Genomic DNA, 17,028 nt, shown 5'->3' on the forward strand with positions numbered 1-17,028 from the left:
ACCTGAGGGAATGGCATGAAGTTGTGTCAGGGCAGGCTCAGGCTGGAGCTCAGGGCAAGGCTCTTCCCCCAGAGGGTGCTGGCACTGCCCAGGCTCCCCAGGGAATGGGCACGGCCCCGAGGCTGCCAGAGCTCCACAACCAGGGACAGGACCTGAGGGAACGGCATGAAGTTGTGTCAGGGCAGCTCAGGCTGGAGCTCAGGGCAAGGCTCTTCCCCCAGAGGGTGCTGGCACTGCCCAGGCTCCCCAGGGAATGGGCACGGCCCCGAGGCTGCCAGAGCTCCAGGAGCCTTTGGCCAGCGCTGCCAGGGATGCCCAGGGTGGGGTTGGTGGGGGGTCTGGGCAGGGACAGGAGCTGTTGTAAATGACCCTGGTGGGTTCTGCCAGAGCTCAGGGTGACCCAAAGATCTGGGAATCAGCACAAGGATGGAAGGAGGGACCCATGAGGCAGCTCCTGCAGCCTGAGCACCAGTGCAGCTTCCTAGTAAGTGCCATCACGTCCCCATGGACACGGGAGCTGTGAGCTCACCTCAGCAGCTTTCCTGTGGTCATCCTCATTGTCCAGCAGCCGGACATCCACGCCCAGGCAGCGCAGGTAGCGCCCCAGGCCCTGCAGCATGTTGTCACAGACCACGCTGAACTCCTGGGGGGAGATGGGGGCAGGAGGGCGTGAGGGCTCTGTTCTGGGTCCTTGGCATTCCTAGAGAAAGGCAGGAGATCCATAAGGAGCAGAAGTCTGATTCCCAGTACATTTATGTTTTTACTCCCTGCGTTAGTTCACCCACCATGGCACATCCAACTGCCTCCTTCCACCTGTGTCACCACCTCCCCATGCTCTGCAGCACCTCTAGATCCTCCTTCCCATCCTTTCCACATTGCCATCACCACCTGGGCAGGGGGCAGAACATGATGGGGCTAATTCTGAATTTGCCATTCTCTCACTGACCAGTTGGCCACCTGATCCAGGGACCTGCAGCCTTTCCCTGGAGAAGAGCCAACCCAGCCTCCAGTGCCCTGCACAGACATTCATCTTCAAGAAGTCACAGAAACATAGTCAAGGCTCATGTTCCTCTAAATTAGTCTATAATTAATAAGCATGTGCCAAAGCTACGACTTGGGACAGACAAAGGGAGAAACAGGTAGACAAAGCAACCACGTCAACTCTGTTATCTTTGGAAGGTTAAAAATAGGCAGTGCCTGAATTCTGTTTGTTTTATTTCAAATGTCTGCTGCTGGGGGAGTTCCTGCACTTGGAGGACTTTGGCTTTGGGAGGCTCCCAGAAGTACAATAGCTAAATTCATGGAGAAGGGAAGTTATTAAGGAACTTCCAATGTCCAGCTTTTGACTCCAGGAACTTGAATCAGCTGGGATGACTGAAGGACAGTGCCAGCAGCTATGCAGGGAGCCAGCACTGCAGATCAGCTCTGCAGGAGCTGGCCCCAAGCTGGGAATGCTGTGGCACACCAGGCAGCTCCACCTGGGCTCTCCATGGGAACCAGCTCAGGTCCAGGAGCAATACTGGTGTGATGCTGCAGTTCCCAGCAGCTGGTACCTGCACCCAGGGCTCTGCAGCACTGGGCAGACTGGGCTGTCACCAGCTCCTGCAGGACCCTGGTCAATGCAGCTGTGACACCAGAGCACGGTGACAAGGGATGGAGCTGCCCCCTGAAGCTGGGACAGTTGGAGACACTACCCCTGGCTGCTGCTGCTGTTCAAGCAGATGTGCAGGAGCTGCAGCTGGCTCTCAGCCAGTGTTTATCCAGTGGCCAGCACTGTCATACAGAGCTTTTTTCTCACATTTCATGCCAGCAGAAAGCAAAAAGCTTATAAAGGAGGATAGAGTCATTAGCTCCACTTCAGACAAGGAAACACTGAGAAAGAGAGCTTGGAGTCCTGCAGGATGCAGTCAGGACAAGTCTGCTGGTTTTGGTGTCCCAGTCCAGGTTTTACCTACTGCCTCTTCAGCTGATGAATCTGACTGTACAGAACATACGGATGACCCATGGGTTTCCAAGGTGATTGAAGCCTGAAGTGTTCACTTTTCCCACCCCTGCAGCAGCCACCCAGCTCTGCTGTAACACACAATGTGCACATGAACGCAGTGCTCAGGGAGCAGCTAAGTGTTCTCCTGCCTGCTGAAGGCCAAGGGATGATGCACATTTACACACAGGTGGACACAGTCAGCAGCATCTCAGCCCAGCCATAGAAAGGGGCACGGATTTCAGGAGCTCCACACACACTTGGGGCTGCTCAGGATACACAAATACACACAGTGGGTCTTCTCAGGCAATAACAAAATGAGATTTGTGCCAAGGTTTCCAAAGGTGCACAAACCACTGAATGGCTCCATTTTAAAAGTAAAATGTTATTACTGAGAGGCACCAGTCACATTTCAAGATACTTCAGCAGAGTTGCACAGCTCTGGTGGAGTTTTAAGGCTCTGCCACAAGACAAACTTCTGGGAGAGGCCTCTCATGGAATGTGGTGGTGGGCAAGGAGGCAGAGACAAGCCTTCAGCAGAAAGGCATTTTTGAAGGATCATTTACTTTTAACTTCACAGACTTTTACTCCAGACACAATAAAGGAGATATTCCCAGTGTGAAAGCAAGGTGTGGAAGCTCAGTATAAAGGAAAAGTAAGGAAGTAAGAGTTTTGAAACCTTGGCCACAGAATCCAAACCCAAAATGTGGAAGGAGCGTTTCCATGAGCAAGGCTCACTGGGCTTAGCACACAGATCTGCACCCACACTGTGCAAAGACAAGTGAAACACAAAGAGCAGGGAAAACTGGACCCAGGCAGGCCAAGGAGAGAGCTGAATGTCATGGGAGGGAGGGGTGAGGAGCATGTTTAATGCAAAGGTCCTGAGAACAGCCGTGCACAGTGAAAGGTGTGACTGAGAGCAGCGGTGTGTGATTTGCAGGGGTCTTGAGCAACAAGCAGCTCTTTGAAGATGTTTACAAACCTGTCCAGAAGGTGATGGTGCTTCTTGTTTATTCAGCTGCTTTTTTGCCCTGGGTTTTTTGCTCTGTTTTCCCACCAGACTGTCTGTCAGGTCTGAACTCAGACTGAATCTCTCGGGGTCCTTGCAGAGCCTCTCATAGATCTCCAGCAAGCAGTAGGCATCTGAGGCTGCAGGGAAGAGAATGTAAGCCTCAGCTCATATGAGGCTCATTCAAAAGTAAACCAGAGGTTTTCCTGAGGCAAGGAAGAGCCCCCACCTTTGTAAAAGCCACTGTGAACAACTGTGAAGCTGCAACTCCCTCTGGTCATACCCTCAAGCTCCAGGACTGACTCACGTGAGCATCACAGCTGAACCCACAGTCACAGGGGGTGAAGGCAGCAGCTCCTAAAGACAGGCTCTGCCATCTCCACTCTAACCCAATAACCCAATGTAAACTGCAGTGTGGCTCTTCCAACCACCACAAGGTAGCTCCAGCCAGCCCCTGTTCCTCACCATTGTCCCCGAGCCTGCCCACGGCTCCTTATCACTCCTCTTGACAGGAAGGGAACTTCCCCAGGAGATACAACATCTGAGCAGGTACTGCCCGAGCTGTTTGCAATCACCTGCCCACATTCACTGCCGTGTGCTGCTGCTCCCTGCAACGGCAATGGGAGAACTCTCCCAGCCAGTCTGACAAGTCCAGTGATTAACTTTTGTGAGAACTGTGTCAGCTTTAAGGATAGTCGAATTTAAGAAAGGGCTGGTTTGCATCAGGAGACTGTCCTTTGATGCACCAGGAAAAGATTTAGACCCAGACTTCTGACTCTGGGGTAATCAGCAATAAACTCTATGGGTCCCTCCACAGCCCTGAGTCTGTGCTGCAGTTTCTGACACCATATCTGCCCATTTCAAACCCGGCTCTAACAAGCACTTCACTGTGACAAATGAACACAGCATTTGTTTCCCAGGAAGGCTGTGAAATGAGGCAGAAGGAAGTGGACTTTCCTCCTTTCAGTTACTGAGAGGAGTTTCCACTGAGGTGATGTTTCATCAGACAAAATCTGCAAAGCACAGGAATTCCTTCATAAGGGAAATAATGAATCACTGGACAGTTTAAACTTCAACCATTAAAGTCATGTCCTCAAAAGGACAAACAAAACATGTGCTGACTCCTTTGAACAGGAACTAATCTGCAAAGCCATTTTCTTCCTCTGCTACTTAACGACTTTCCCGGGGCCAGAGCAGCCAAACACAGCCTGGCCTGGGCACCTGCAGCACCCAGCCAGGGCCAGACCTGCATAGAGGATCTGCTCCTCCCGGAGCGGCCGCTTCTCCCAGTTGGACAGCTGCTCTGTTTTATCCAGAGGCTTCCCCAGCACATGCTGCACCAGGAGGCTGAGTCCCTTCTCTGGCTGCCTGACCCCTCTCTCCTCGTGGCTGCGCTCTGGGGACAGTCCATCGACCTTCCGGCTGTCCTTCCCCCACTGCAGCTGATGGAAACAAAAAGACAGAAACCACCTGGTTATGAAGCAGCTCCCAAACCACCTCCTGATCCGCTGGTGGGGCCAGGCACAGCCCTATCACATCCTTCTCGTGCCTGGCATACTGAACCCCAGCCCTCAGCCAAGAGCTGGGATGGCACGAGATAAACATGGTGTTGGGTTATTTCTTTAACAAACACACTTGCTGGAGAGAAATCTCTTCCATAGCCAAGGAAGGGAAAAAAGAGCATTCTTGTTCAGCCCTGCACCAGAGAAGCAGGACTGGGATGAGGCTCCTTAGGGGTCTGCAGGGTGCTCACCATGCTGTAGGCTGCTGGGCATCAATGCAATAAAGAACCAGCAGTGGCAGTTCAGCACCTTCCTCCTCCTCGTCCCAGTGGGAAAAGGCATTCCTGTGACACTCTGGGCAGCAGCCCCCTCTGCAGCTGCCATTTCTCACCTTAAACTGAGGCAATGGCTGTTGGCAGCTATGTCAGCCCCTACAGCACTTCCCAGGTTAAGCTATCAATCCCAAAGATCTGCTTCACCTCAACCCACAGCCTCAAAAACACTCTGTACATTTTACCCATTAAAATGGTTATGCTGAACATTTTTGCAGACTGCTGAAAGCTCCTCTGTGCAAATTCGGGGACAGATGTGCTTCAGCTGACCAGAAATTCCTGTGCTGAACCCATCAGCAACCCTCCTAGGAACAACAGAGTTCTGTACAAATCATTAACTCCACCATATCTGCTTCAATAATGCATGGCCTTGGAGTAGCAGAATTTGTACAAGAACTTCCTCTTCCTAAGTATAACTTGTGCTGAGAAACCTTGTCCTGGCTGAATGGAGCTGGGTCTCCAAGAGCTTTTCACAGCTTTTATAAAGGCTATGAAAAAGCTGTCAGTACCACAAGCTTTAGCATTTTAGTTGATGAAAACAAAATACTTCTATCTTCCTTTACAGAATCCCAACACCTCAAACCATCTGGAGGAAATGGTCTCTTTACTCATGCAGCCATCTCCCTGCCAATCCAGGATGCAAACAGACAGTGCTGTGGATTCAGGACAATTACCCACCAGCACATGCAGGAGACACCATTTCCCACATCTCCATATGTTTATCCTTACTTGTTTGTCCACTGCAAGAAGATCCACCACACCTTGCATTTGCTTCTCTGTGTCTTTTAAAGCAGAACATGTGGCTGCAAGGCTGCTGAGGTCTCCAGACATCCCATAACCTGGAGACAAAATAAGTCCAAATCACACAGGCAGGAAAGCTCAAATCACACTTAATGTACTGCAACTTCTTCTAGTTCAGAGTCAAAATGCTAACAAAATATTTATAAGCATTGGTGGGGAGACTGTTCAAATAGGGAACAAGACTGGGTCCGTCTCTTCTGTTCCCAAGAGACAGTCCTTCAGATCAAGGGAAAAGAGAGGTGCATGAAAAATTCTGAGTTTAAGATCAACTTACTTAAAATCTGGGAAAGGTATTTATGAATTTGCCTTTGAAACCCAGGTTTAGCAGTTCCTGATAAAAGCCTCCAAAACCCATGTATGGTAATTCAGAGATCTCTGGTGTCCAGCACAGCAGCTCTGGGACAGGGACAGCACACCTAGACAGCTCTGCCCACCAGAATTACCTGAACCATTGAAGACTGGGTGTCATTTGGGGATTAGTACAGAGCTAGGACAATCCCAAGTCTGAGAGTGCAAATTATATCAGGAATCCTGGATCTGACCTGACATGGGGAGATATAATGGCATGGACCTGTGTCAGGGGAGAGTCAGGCTGGAGCTCAGGGCAAGGCTCTTCCCCCAGAGGGTGCTGGCACTGCCCAGGCTCCCCAGGGAATGGGCACGGCCCCGAGGCTGCCAGAGCTCCAGGAGCCTTTGGCCAGCGCTGCCAGGGATGCCCAGGGTGGGGTTGGTGGGGGGTCTGGACAGGGACAGGAGCTGGACTTGAAGATGCTGGTGGGTCCCTTGCAGCTGAGGATTTTCTGTGGTTCTCTAATCCTGTATTTCTATCATTCCCAGTTACACTAGTCACTGTTTCCTGGCCTGGCAGTGCCCGAACACTAAGGCTACAAAAGCTGGTTCCATGGCAAGTGCATTTATGGAATGACAACACCAAGTGCATCTAGGAATGACAAAAATAACAAAACAGTCCGTGTGAAGTCCCGAGGTGGGGAAGAGAGAGGGGTGTTACCTAGTTTAGTGATGGCTGCATCTGAATAGAGCATCTGGATGAAACGGGGAAGCTTCTCCTTTTCCCCCTCAGCCTCAGCTTGCTCGAGGAGCCGTGGCAGGTCCAACAGGAACACCTCATCCTTCAGTGCAAGTTGCAGGAGGGCGACGCGGGGCTTCCCCACCATGCCAAAGGAAGGCTTCCACTCCATGTCCACACCAACGACCTGCCCAGGCTGCAACACAGACACCTTCTGCACCCAGAGCCTGCCTGTGCTTGAGAGGAGCCTGGAGAATCTGTCCAGGACGTGAACATTTCCTCCACAGCACCTGCAGCTTTTTGTGCAAACTGCCACAGACACAGGGAACTGTCACCACGGGAAACTTCCCTGGCACAATTCCTAACACCTTCCCCAAATCACACCAGCCCAAAGGAGCAGCTGCTCTTGGCTTGGAGAGGTAGGCAGTGGACGGCAGTGGCCACATCCAACTCTGTGTCTCAGCCTGACATGGAGTTCCAGCTCCCTGACCGTGCCAGGCCAACCCCAGGTAACACTCACCTGCAGCACCTTCTCCCAGCACTGCAGCGTCTCCTCCCATGTCTGCAGAAAGTGAATATTTTCCCGTGGAATAGGAAGCTGGTAATAGTCCTTCTTCTTACTGGCCTCATAATTATCTGCTTTTTTGACCTCTTCTACCCTGCACACAATCAGATGCAACACTTTGAAGCCATGGAAAGCCAGGAGGAAATCCTGGATTGGAGCAAGAGGGTTAAGTTTTACATCCCTTATTTCACCCTGATCCTCTCTTTCCCCATGACACTCAGCTCCTTCTCAGAGAAAAGAAACTAATCAAAAAGATCCAGCTCCCTTGGAGAGATCACACATTTCCGGATAGTCTTTTTCCCATAGAGACTTGAAATGGTTCATTATTTGGGAAACTATTGGTAACCTTATGTTTGGGAGGCTGTGTGCCCAATTTTGCAGCAGAGCAGCTCTCCCTGCACAAACACTTTCCTGTGGGTTTGTGTGCATGGGGAAGTCAATATTTGTGTAAAATATTTAATGAAGGTGTGCAGCCTCAGGTCTCCAGGAATATTCTCACCTGCAAAGCCCAGGAGCCCTGTGTGGTGTGACCAGAGACAGATGATGTCATTTATATGCTGGTGCCACCTTGTTGTGTGCAGTGTGAACTCCCTCTGGGAACCTGTGGCTGTGTTACTCAATAGACAGGGCAGCCAGACTGTTTTATGGGGTTTCATGGCTCTGCTGACTTTATAGCAGCTACCACAGCTGGTATCATGACTGGATGAGTAAACTGCAGTACAAAGGGGCTTATTCATCCATCCCAGCTCCTCACACAGGGCAAAGCACACCCTCACCTGCCTTCCCTCCACAGCACAGGATTCCCACAGCACAGAGATGTAGTGATGGGTTTTATCTCTGGATGCACAGGCTGTGGCTCAGCCACACACCTGTAATCACCCCTTTGTGTTTTGAGGGCTTATCCCTCATGGAAAAACCTCCTGGCTCCCAACTGGCGGCTGCTGTGGCTTCAGGAGGGAGCAGGAGGGCAGCTCTGGCTCTGCTTTGGAGCGAGGCAGGAGCATGTCCAAGGCTGACAAGAGTTTCCTCTGCTCCAAAAAAGCCGTGGACCCTCTGGAGAAGTGTTTTGATGGTGCTTACATCTGTGTTGTATTTCCTGAGGTGACACAGTGCTTGAAAAAGTGCAGATCTGCATGAGAAGGAAGAGCAGATCCACAAAACTAGGTTCCCTGAACATGAACTGTTCAAAGCCATCTGTGAGACCTTCCCAAAATCATCAGCATTAAAAAATAATAATTAGTAAAACTTTGGCAGATCTGCAATCACCTCAGTAAAATAGACGAATATTTGCATTGTTGATCTGGCAGAGGAAGTGTAAGAACCCTCAGCAGCATGAAGCAATTTCACAGAGCTTCTGTGTACTCAGGATGAGTTTAAAATGCCCCTTTCACAGACATTTCCAGGCTTATGACGAACAAATGCAGTATGTGCAGGGCCACAATGGAATTCAAGTGTATGGGGGAAGTCTTTGCAAACTTCTGTCCCCATGGACGTATCACAGCAGACAATTTAAAGCAAATATAGTGTTTGTATGACAAGCAATCTTCATGGAAAAGGCACCACACAGGGGATTTACCTGTCCTGGACGTGCAGCTTCTGAAGCTCCTCAGCCACAGCCTGAGGCAGCATTTCAGAGGGCACCCGGCAGTGCTGTGCCCAGCGCGCCGCCCCACACGCGTCGCAGTGACGGAGCAGCGACTGCACCAGATGTCCCTGGAGCCACCGGTTCTCCCCAACTGTGCTCTGCAAGGGCAGGGGGGGAAAGCAGACTGTCAGTGCAACTTCCATCATGGGGGCTTCCTCTACTCCTAGGAGGCACCCTCGTTGTAAAAACCTTATTCCTTACATCTAGTCTGAATCTCCCCTATTTTAGTTCAAAACTCTCAGCTCAACTTCTGTTGCAACAGGTCCTGCTAAAAACTCTGTCCCTATCTTTTTTATTGGCCCCCTTTAAGTACTGAAAGGTCGCCTTGGAGCCTTCTCCAGGCAAGCATCCCCAGCTCTCCCAGCCTGTCTCCAGAGCAGAGGGGCTTTAGACCCTGGAGCATCTTCTTGGGATGGCTTTCTTGGGATAGACATTCCCTGTCTCTCCAGGGCAGACAGTGGTGTGGAGTCTCCTCCATCCTTGGAAGTATTTGCATGGATTGTTGCGGCTGCCAGTCATCCACAGGGCAGGGAGGGCACATCAGCAAAGCTTTCCTGAGTGGTGTTCAGAGCCAGGAAAAGGCTGACATCACCCCCAAGCCTCCTGCCCCCAGTGCTGTGAGATGGGGGCTTCGGGACCCCTGGCAGCAGGCACAGCCATGGGTGGAGCCAGGCTGGCAGTGGTGTCACCCTGCACTGGAATTCAGCTGGATGAAATGTGCGTGTGAGTCCCACATCCAGCTGGGGTGAACAATGATTGCATAAAGGAGTTCTTCCCTCTGTGTCTGTTCAAGGCCCCTGTGAAGGTGAGAAGTGGATCATTGCTTTGGGACAAATGCACTCTGAGGTGTCACTCCCTATGTTCACACCTGCAAACAGGGAGGGCAATTTAGGACATTCCCTGCTCCCAGCTGTTCCCTGAAGGAAGGGAAGTGCCTTGGCCCACTGCAGAGCCTGGGGACACCAGCACAAACTCACGCTGCCTGTGGTTCAAACCCAAACCCCAGCTCTGGCCACAGCATGGCACAGGGCTCATCATGGCAGGAGTCAGCAGCCACTTGCAAGGGACAGTGACAGTTGAAGAAAGCTGGATGCACCAGAGCTCTTCTGCCTTGTCCACCTCTGAGAGGTGCAGGTGTAAGAGGAAATACAAACACAGTGACACCGAAGGTCACACCAGCTCCATGGGGTGGGAGCTTCCCCTGCCCCCTGCCCAGGCCACATGTGCTGCAAACATCCAGGAGCCCCCACAGCCTCGTAGCAACTTCTACTCTCTGACCTAGTCATGGATCTGCCCTTGAAGTTAATATTGTCAAGAAAACTAAAACAAGCTGAAACCCTACATGGTGGCCCAGGACCTGTAGCTCTAGGACTGGCACTACAAACAAGAATTTCAGAGGGGTGAAATGCTCAGATCCGCACTGGAAGTCCATCCCCACCCTGCCCACGCTGCTGCCACCTGCCGTGCGCTGCCCACCCGCACTGCTCGAGGGCCCCAGCCTGTTCCCAGGGAGGGCAGCACCTTGCTCCCTCTGCCCAGCATGTAGGAACAGCTCCCAGCTGGGTGGGAGGCCGTGGCCGTGGGGCCTCATTCCTCACATTCCTTCGGTAACTAAAAGGTGAGAATTTGTCTTCAAAGCAGACACCGAGATCAGGAAACAAATCTGTTGATGGCCCCGAGGTAAAAAGGAAGGGAAACAGAAAGCCAAGGAGAAAAAAAGAATGACCCCCACCCAGAGGTGCAGAAGGGGGCAGAGGCTCAGAACAGCTTGGAGGGATCTGGCACCCCAGGCAGCAGCAGCCTGCTCACAAAAACTGCTGCCTCAGCACTCTGTCTGCACCCCGGAGACTGCCAAATGCCAAAGCACAGCTCTTCTCATGGATGTGCCGGGGCACAGTTTTACTGCTGTTCCCAAAGGGCTGGGGCACAGCAGGAGCCAGGGGAACAGCACAGGGGTCCCGCAGCTCCCCAGGGGCTCAGGTACAGGAGGGAAAGGGCAGGGCAGGAAAAGGACAGGACACATTCTCCTGCTCGTGCTTCTTGCCCTCTACATTTCCCTGGCCGTGCCAGTCCTGACCTTTGTGCCTCTCTCCCAACTTTGCCTTCGGTGACTGAGCTCAGCCAAGCACTGAACATGTGAAGAGGGGCTGAGTTAAACCCTCCTGCACATCTGCCAAGCCACTTCTCAGAGTCCTTCCCAAAAAGAACATATTTTCTTACTAAATTTGCAGAGCAATTCCCTCTTCTTGCTCCCCTTGTGTCCATCCTATTGTCTTCCTGTCTTTTTTCTAAAACACAAACTCTTTGGTGCAGGAGCTCTCTTCAGTTCACCCCGAGTCAATTTTTAATAAATCTCAATGTGGCAGCTTTATTTCTGGAAATAACGAGGTGCAGATTTTTAAAATATTATTTTAATGATAACAGATTTCTTCTTTCAACCACAAAAAACAACTCTGTAAAGAAGGTTAATCTCTCCAGAGATATCCCATCTTGCATTCTGAAACAGAAAATAGCTTTGTTTGTCTTTTTACTGAAAAAAAGAAAAAACCCAACATTGCTCTAAAGGGGAAAGGCTTCCACCGCAACAGCTCTGCAAGAGGCAAGAATGTGGAAACTCTGGCCCCAGAGATGTGGGCACAGATGCAGAGAGCAATGTTTCACCAGGGATGACATTTCATGTGCTTTGCTGTCAGTAAATGAACACTTCTCAAGAGGAAACTGGCATGGGTGTTCTGATCAACATCAGCAACACCTCTGAGCAGGAAAAGATTCTATAGAGCGTGAGGCTTGTTTACATCCCTCTTGGAATTCTAGACATATCATACATTCTTTAATCCATAGGAGCACACAGAAACCCCTGACACCAACAATAACCCATGATTAAAGCTTTCCACAGTGATGGCTGCAGATTTCCTACCCGTAAATCCTGTTCTCACCGCCAAGGCTTCACAAAGCTCACACCAACCACACAGGGCAAGCTCAGCAATGTCCTGACCTTAACCCATCAACCATTTCTCAATTGGCACCAATAATTTTGAAACCAAATATCCAATATCTCCCTTAGAAAGCACTCTATCCAACCCTAGATCAGTTTTATCTGTATGTGTAAAGCTGCATTTCAGTCCCAGCCAATTCTGCCCTTTGCCTCAACATCTTTTCCCAAAGAGGGACGTTATTCACACCACTGACATTGGCTATTTGCAGAGTCAGATTTTAATTTAACTTTTGAATGTCTTGGCCAATATCCCCTGTTTTCAAGTGCTTCCAGAACCAACAAAACCCCCTCCTGCTAGTGTAGAGAAAATGTCAAGGAGAATATTTTAGAATCAGCAATTTCAAAAGGGGAAAAAGAAAGCAAGACTTGAAAAGGACAAACCCCTGTCAACAGTGGAGGGCACTGACAGCACTGCTGAGTTCCTTGTGGTGTGGCAGGTACAGACACCTGTGCTTAAACATTCCCTGAACATGTCCCTGCAACTTTATTGTATTTGTGCTCAAGGTTTCTTTTTCAAAGTTTGTGCATGCATCACATCATTTGTGCTGAATGGGGAGATGCTGCAGTGTCACCATCAGATGTCACTGAAAGGAACTCCTTGAAGCATAAGTGTGGAGCTGCAGCCCTCAGAACCAGCTCAGACCAGGGCCACAGCCTATTCATAAGGGGAGGAGGATCCTGTCTTCTGGAGAGCCTACAGAGATCCTGGAATCCCAGAATGGTTTGGGTTGGAAGGGATCTTAAAGCCCATCCAGTTCCAACCCCCCTGCCATGGGCAGGGACACTTTCCACTATCCCAGGTTACTCCAAGCCCCATCCAGCCTGGCCTTGGACGCTTCCAGGGTTCCAAGGGCAGCCACAGCTGCTCTGGGCACCCTGTGCCAGGGCCTCACCACCCTCACAGGGAAAGACTTCTCCCTAATGTCTAATATAATCCTGCCCTCCTTCAGCCTAAGGCCATTTCCCCTTGTCTTGTCACTGTCTACCCATGTAAAGTCCCTCTCCCTCTTTCCCATAAACCCCTTAAAGTCTCAATAGGCCACAATAAGGTCTCCATGGAGTGTCTCTGCCTTGGGCTGGACACCCCCAGCTCTACCAGCCTGGCTTCAGAGCAGAGGGGCTCCAGAGCATCTCTGTGGCCTCCTCTGGACTCCCCAGCTGGTCAATGCCGCTGTGGTGCTGAAGACCCCAGAGCTGGACACCGTGCTCCGCGTGTGGAACGTGGACGGGGGAAATCCTCTCCCTTGGATAAAAGAGGCCAACTTTCCCTTCCGTTCATCCTGAGCAAGGTTTCTGTGAAAGCAGCAGGTCACTTGGCCACGGCCACCAGCCACAGCCAGAGCCTGAGATCACCCCAAGAACACCCCGAGAACACGCCGAGAACACGCTGCTTTCTCATCATTTGAGCTGCTCTCTCGCTCACAGGCACTGGGCACTAATTTATGAGCTGCAGGAGAGCTCCACGGAGGGCCCCGCAGCCCGGCTTTCCGATAGCGATCAGCTGTCACTGCGGGAGCCGCGCCCCGAGCGCGGCAGCCATTACCTCAGCAATGCCGGGGAAGGGGCCTGATCCTCCGGCACAGAGCCGCGGCGCCGCGGCCCCCGGGGCATTTCACATCACCTCGCTCCTGCTTTGGCAAGCTGGACACTCGGCTTCCGGGCCCCGGTGCCTCTTCCAAAGGCAATTCAGAGGAGTCTAACTTAGGATATCACTGGCAGGGATCAAGGCAAAGGCAACTCTTAAAGTCAGCTTGCCTCTGTACTGGGACTCCTCACAGGGAGCTGATTGTTCTGGGCAACCTGGAGGAAGCTGCTGGTTTCTGGTGAGCAGCTGAACAATGTTGTGTGACAGGATGCATCTGCTCCATGTTCCTGTGTGCCTCACACAACCACGGCCCAGTGGCAGCCCGAAGAGTCACAGCACACAGCTTCTCTGGTAAAGCTCACCCCCACAGGGGCTTTGAAGGTCCATTCCAACCCAAACCCTGCCGAAACTCCAAGAGATGGTCACTGGGTTGGAGCACATGGGCTTGTGCTGAGGGAGCAGGGCTTGTTCAGCATAGGGAAGTCCTGGCTGCATGTAGGGGAATATAATCCCCTCTTCAGTTTTGTCAGGAGGGACCATACACAAGATGGAGTCAGATCCTCACAGAGATTCCAGCCAGGCCGAAAAGTAAAAAAAGGGGACAGTGAGAGTGGTTAAGCACTGCAACAGGCCCAGTGGGGCAGTGGAACCAGGCAGGGCATGCAACACCTTGTCCCACAAAGCTGGCCTTGCTCTGAGCAGGAGGGCAGAGATGAGCTCTCAGAGAAGAGCTAATTTCAAACTGAAATGAGGCTCTGATTGTGTGATTAGCAGTGCCCTGCATTCCCCAGGCTTCTCTCCACACAGACAGGCAACTTCTTGCAGCAACTTCTGCTTTCAAGTCCCAAGCACCTCCCGGGCAAAGAACACCCAAGATCTCATTTACCCAGAATACAGGATGGTCCTGATCATACTCAACAATACTACACAGAGATCCAAATACATTTCCTGCACTGGGATCCCTTCCAAATTTTTGTCAGGCAGCCCCGGAGGGAAGTAATTCATTTTCAACAGATGAAGTCATCATGTCTCCAAAATCTGCTTTGGCTGCCACAGATGTGAGCAGGTACAGAGCAGAAGGAAAGAACCAATGCAGCTTTCGGAGGCAGATCTGGAGAGAGAGTATTTTCAAAAAAGCATGAGCAAGAGGTTGAGACCATTTCCTTCAGCACATTGTTGGACATCCTCCATGGGCCTTCACGCAGCTCACAGAGCCACAGAACAGATGAACCTGCTGCTGGCAGCATCTCCACAGTACAGGGCATGGACTCTTCCCTCCTCAGAGATGAAAGGCTCCAAACAGGATGTTTCACTGAAGTGAATCTGGCATGATCATTCCCAGATTTCACTTCAGTAGCTTCAGTAGTGGATAGTAATGTTTCTTGGCTGGACAAAGCACAAACCCAAACAGAAATAGAGGATCATGGAATGTCCTGAGCTGGGGGGGGACCCACAAGAAACACACAGACACCCCAACAACCCCACCCTGGGCATCCCTGGCAGCGCTGTCCAAAGGCTCCTGGAGCTCTGGCAGCCTCGGGGCCGTGCCCATTCCCTGGGGAGCCTGGGCAGTGCCAGCACCCTCTCGGGGAAGAACCTTTTCCTGATATCCAACCAAAAACTCCCCAGTATATATTTCAGGTTTAAGAGGGAGGGTGCAATTCTCTACAGGGACATTGTGCCCATGTGCCCAAAGAACCATGTGGCACAGAATCCCCCAGACACTTCAGGACAGGCTTCTGGATAAAGAGGGCACCATGGTACATCTGTGAGATAGCAAAGCTCATCCTGATTCTGGATCCCACTCCCCACTGACTGAAAATGCTGTCCTAAAAATCAGCTCTTGCTGCCCATTCGGCCACTGCTGCTGCATAGAAGGTTTCAGGGAAGGGATCTTGTCCCATTGCTCCTGTCAGTGCAGACTTCAGACAGATCCCCAGAGGAAGGCAGCCTGAGGCTGTGCTGGGACCAGTCAGCAATGCCACTTGTCTTTGGGGCCACTGATCAATTCCTGGTCTTGTTCAGCAGTGTCAGCATAGCCTGACACTGTGGGGACTTTCCCAGGTCATAACCTCTTATTTTAGCCCACAATTAACTCATTTTCCTGAATTACATCCCACAACTCCAGGTATGCTGATACACAAAACCACAACTCACCTGCAATACTTGTTATCCCCACCACTTAGCTGGTCAGGGAATGGCACAGGTGTAGCTCTGCAATGAGTTAGTGTCCAACTAACCCCATTAAAATAACTTTTGTTTGAAGAGAAAAGTAACTGTATGACATCCATAAAGCCCCCAAAATACAATTACATAGCAAATAGACTAAGGTAACTTTACCCTACTTGCTTTTTCAGATATAATTAATTTTTCCTTCTCTTCTGTGTGAACTTATTCTGAGGGTCTGTGCTCTCTCCTGAAATCTCTTTCTCACAACCACTGCAGAGGCACCTTCTGAATTCCAACCTAACCCTAGCCCCAGAGCTGTTGAATATTATTCATCCTAGGGATCAGCAAAGGACCAAGGACTTGGTCTGAATACAGAAGCCACAGATTTTTGATATGCTTCCAGATTTCTCACACCCCGGTCCCACGATGGCAGGCTGGAGATATTTTCTGGGAGCACTCCAGCACTTGGCAAGACTGAAGATGAATGAGGATGGGGAAATTGGCCAAACTCTTTCAGAGCAGAGTACTGTGTTACTTATCACAGTAGATGCTTTGTCTAAACCCAATGACACAGTGCATTGAAGACAAACTGGCAACCCTTATCTTCCCAGTGTATTTTGAAGTAGCATTTATCTCCCCACCTTTTGTCATTGTGTCACACACACACGAATGAAGTGTCATGGGACCAGTGGCAAATCCTGCTCCCCAGTTTAAGGAAGTGGAGGCTCCCATCGTGTACTGGGTGACCTGCATTGCTGCTGAGCCTCACTGAGCCTGAGCCTCCTGTCACCAAACATTGTTTCTCTGGGCTTTCCAGCCTCAGAAGGTTTTTACAATCTAGGCACTTCCAGAAATGTTCTACAGAAGTCACCATCCCAGAACTCAACTCTGGTTTGTATCCCAGAGCACGGAAGCTTGCACAAGGAAAATACAGCTCTCTGCTAAGCTCTGGGGCTGCCTGAAGGGTGCATATCCAATCTGAGCATTCCAAATTCCAGCTTAGCAGCAGCGTGTGATATTGACTTGTGCTACAGGATCTGTCTGCAGGAATTCCACAGAGTGAGGAATTCCATGTGCTGCCAGAGCCGGGCCCACCGTGGGCACAGGAACAGGGCCCTGGAGCTCCACGTCGCTGCAGGGCTGCCAGAGCTGCAGGTGTGTGAAGGAATGAAACCACTGCCTCTGCTTCTGGTGGGATCTGAACTCACAGGGTATTTTCAAAAAACACAGAGTTCACTCATCTGCTTGTTGGGATGTGCGTGAGCCAAGGTCACTCCAACACTTCTCAGTTGGTTTGGAGCCCTGGCATTAACCCTAACAAGATAAACCAGTGTGCACTTAACCCACCAATAACTCCAGTAGTGTTCCCACACCCAGTCACATACATCATGAGAATCCATAGACTCCATTTAGGAAA

The 17,028-nt window shown here is 51.0% G+C and overlaps 1 protein-coding gene across 17 annotated transcripts in view; it reads right to left on the reverse strand.

Annotated features, from left to right (window-relative positions):
- The window catches only part of EXD3 (exonuclease 3'-5' domain containing 3), a 249,306-nt gene that overhangs the window by 124,445 nt on the left and 107,833 nt on the right, over nt 1-17,028 (reverse strand). For all 17 annotated transcript variants that reach the window (XM_039719848.1, XM_039719844.1, XM_039719846.1 and 14 more), the window contains 7 exons: nt 8,794-8,960; nt 7,173-7,311; nt 6,635-6,848; nt 5,554-5,663; nt 4,237-4,432; nt 2,964-3,130; nt 530-700 (listed from right to left, as the gene is read on the reverse strand). In XM_039719848.1, the coding sequence (XP_039575782.1) occupies nt 530-700; nt 2,964-3,130; nt 4,237-4,432; nt 5,554-5,663; nt 6,635-6,848; nt 7,173-7,311; nt 8,794-8,960 (1,164 nt within the window). The remainder of the gene's footprint in view (nt 1-529; nt 701-2,963; nt 3,131-4,236; nt 4,433-5,553; nt 5,664-6,634; nt 6,849-7,172; nt 7,312-8,793; nt 8,961-17,028) is intronic.

This window comes from Passer montanus, unplaced genomic scaffold, assembly GCF_014805655.1.
Source record: "Passer montanus isolate IOZ18808 unplaced genomic scaffold, ASM1480565v1 scaffold43, whole genome shotgun sequence".
In the NCBI taxonomy this organism is placed as follows: domain Eukaryota; kingdom Metazoa; phylum Chordata; class Aves; order Passeriformes; family Passeridae; genus Passer; species Passer montanus.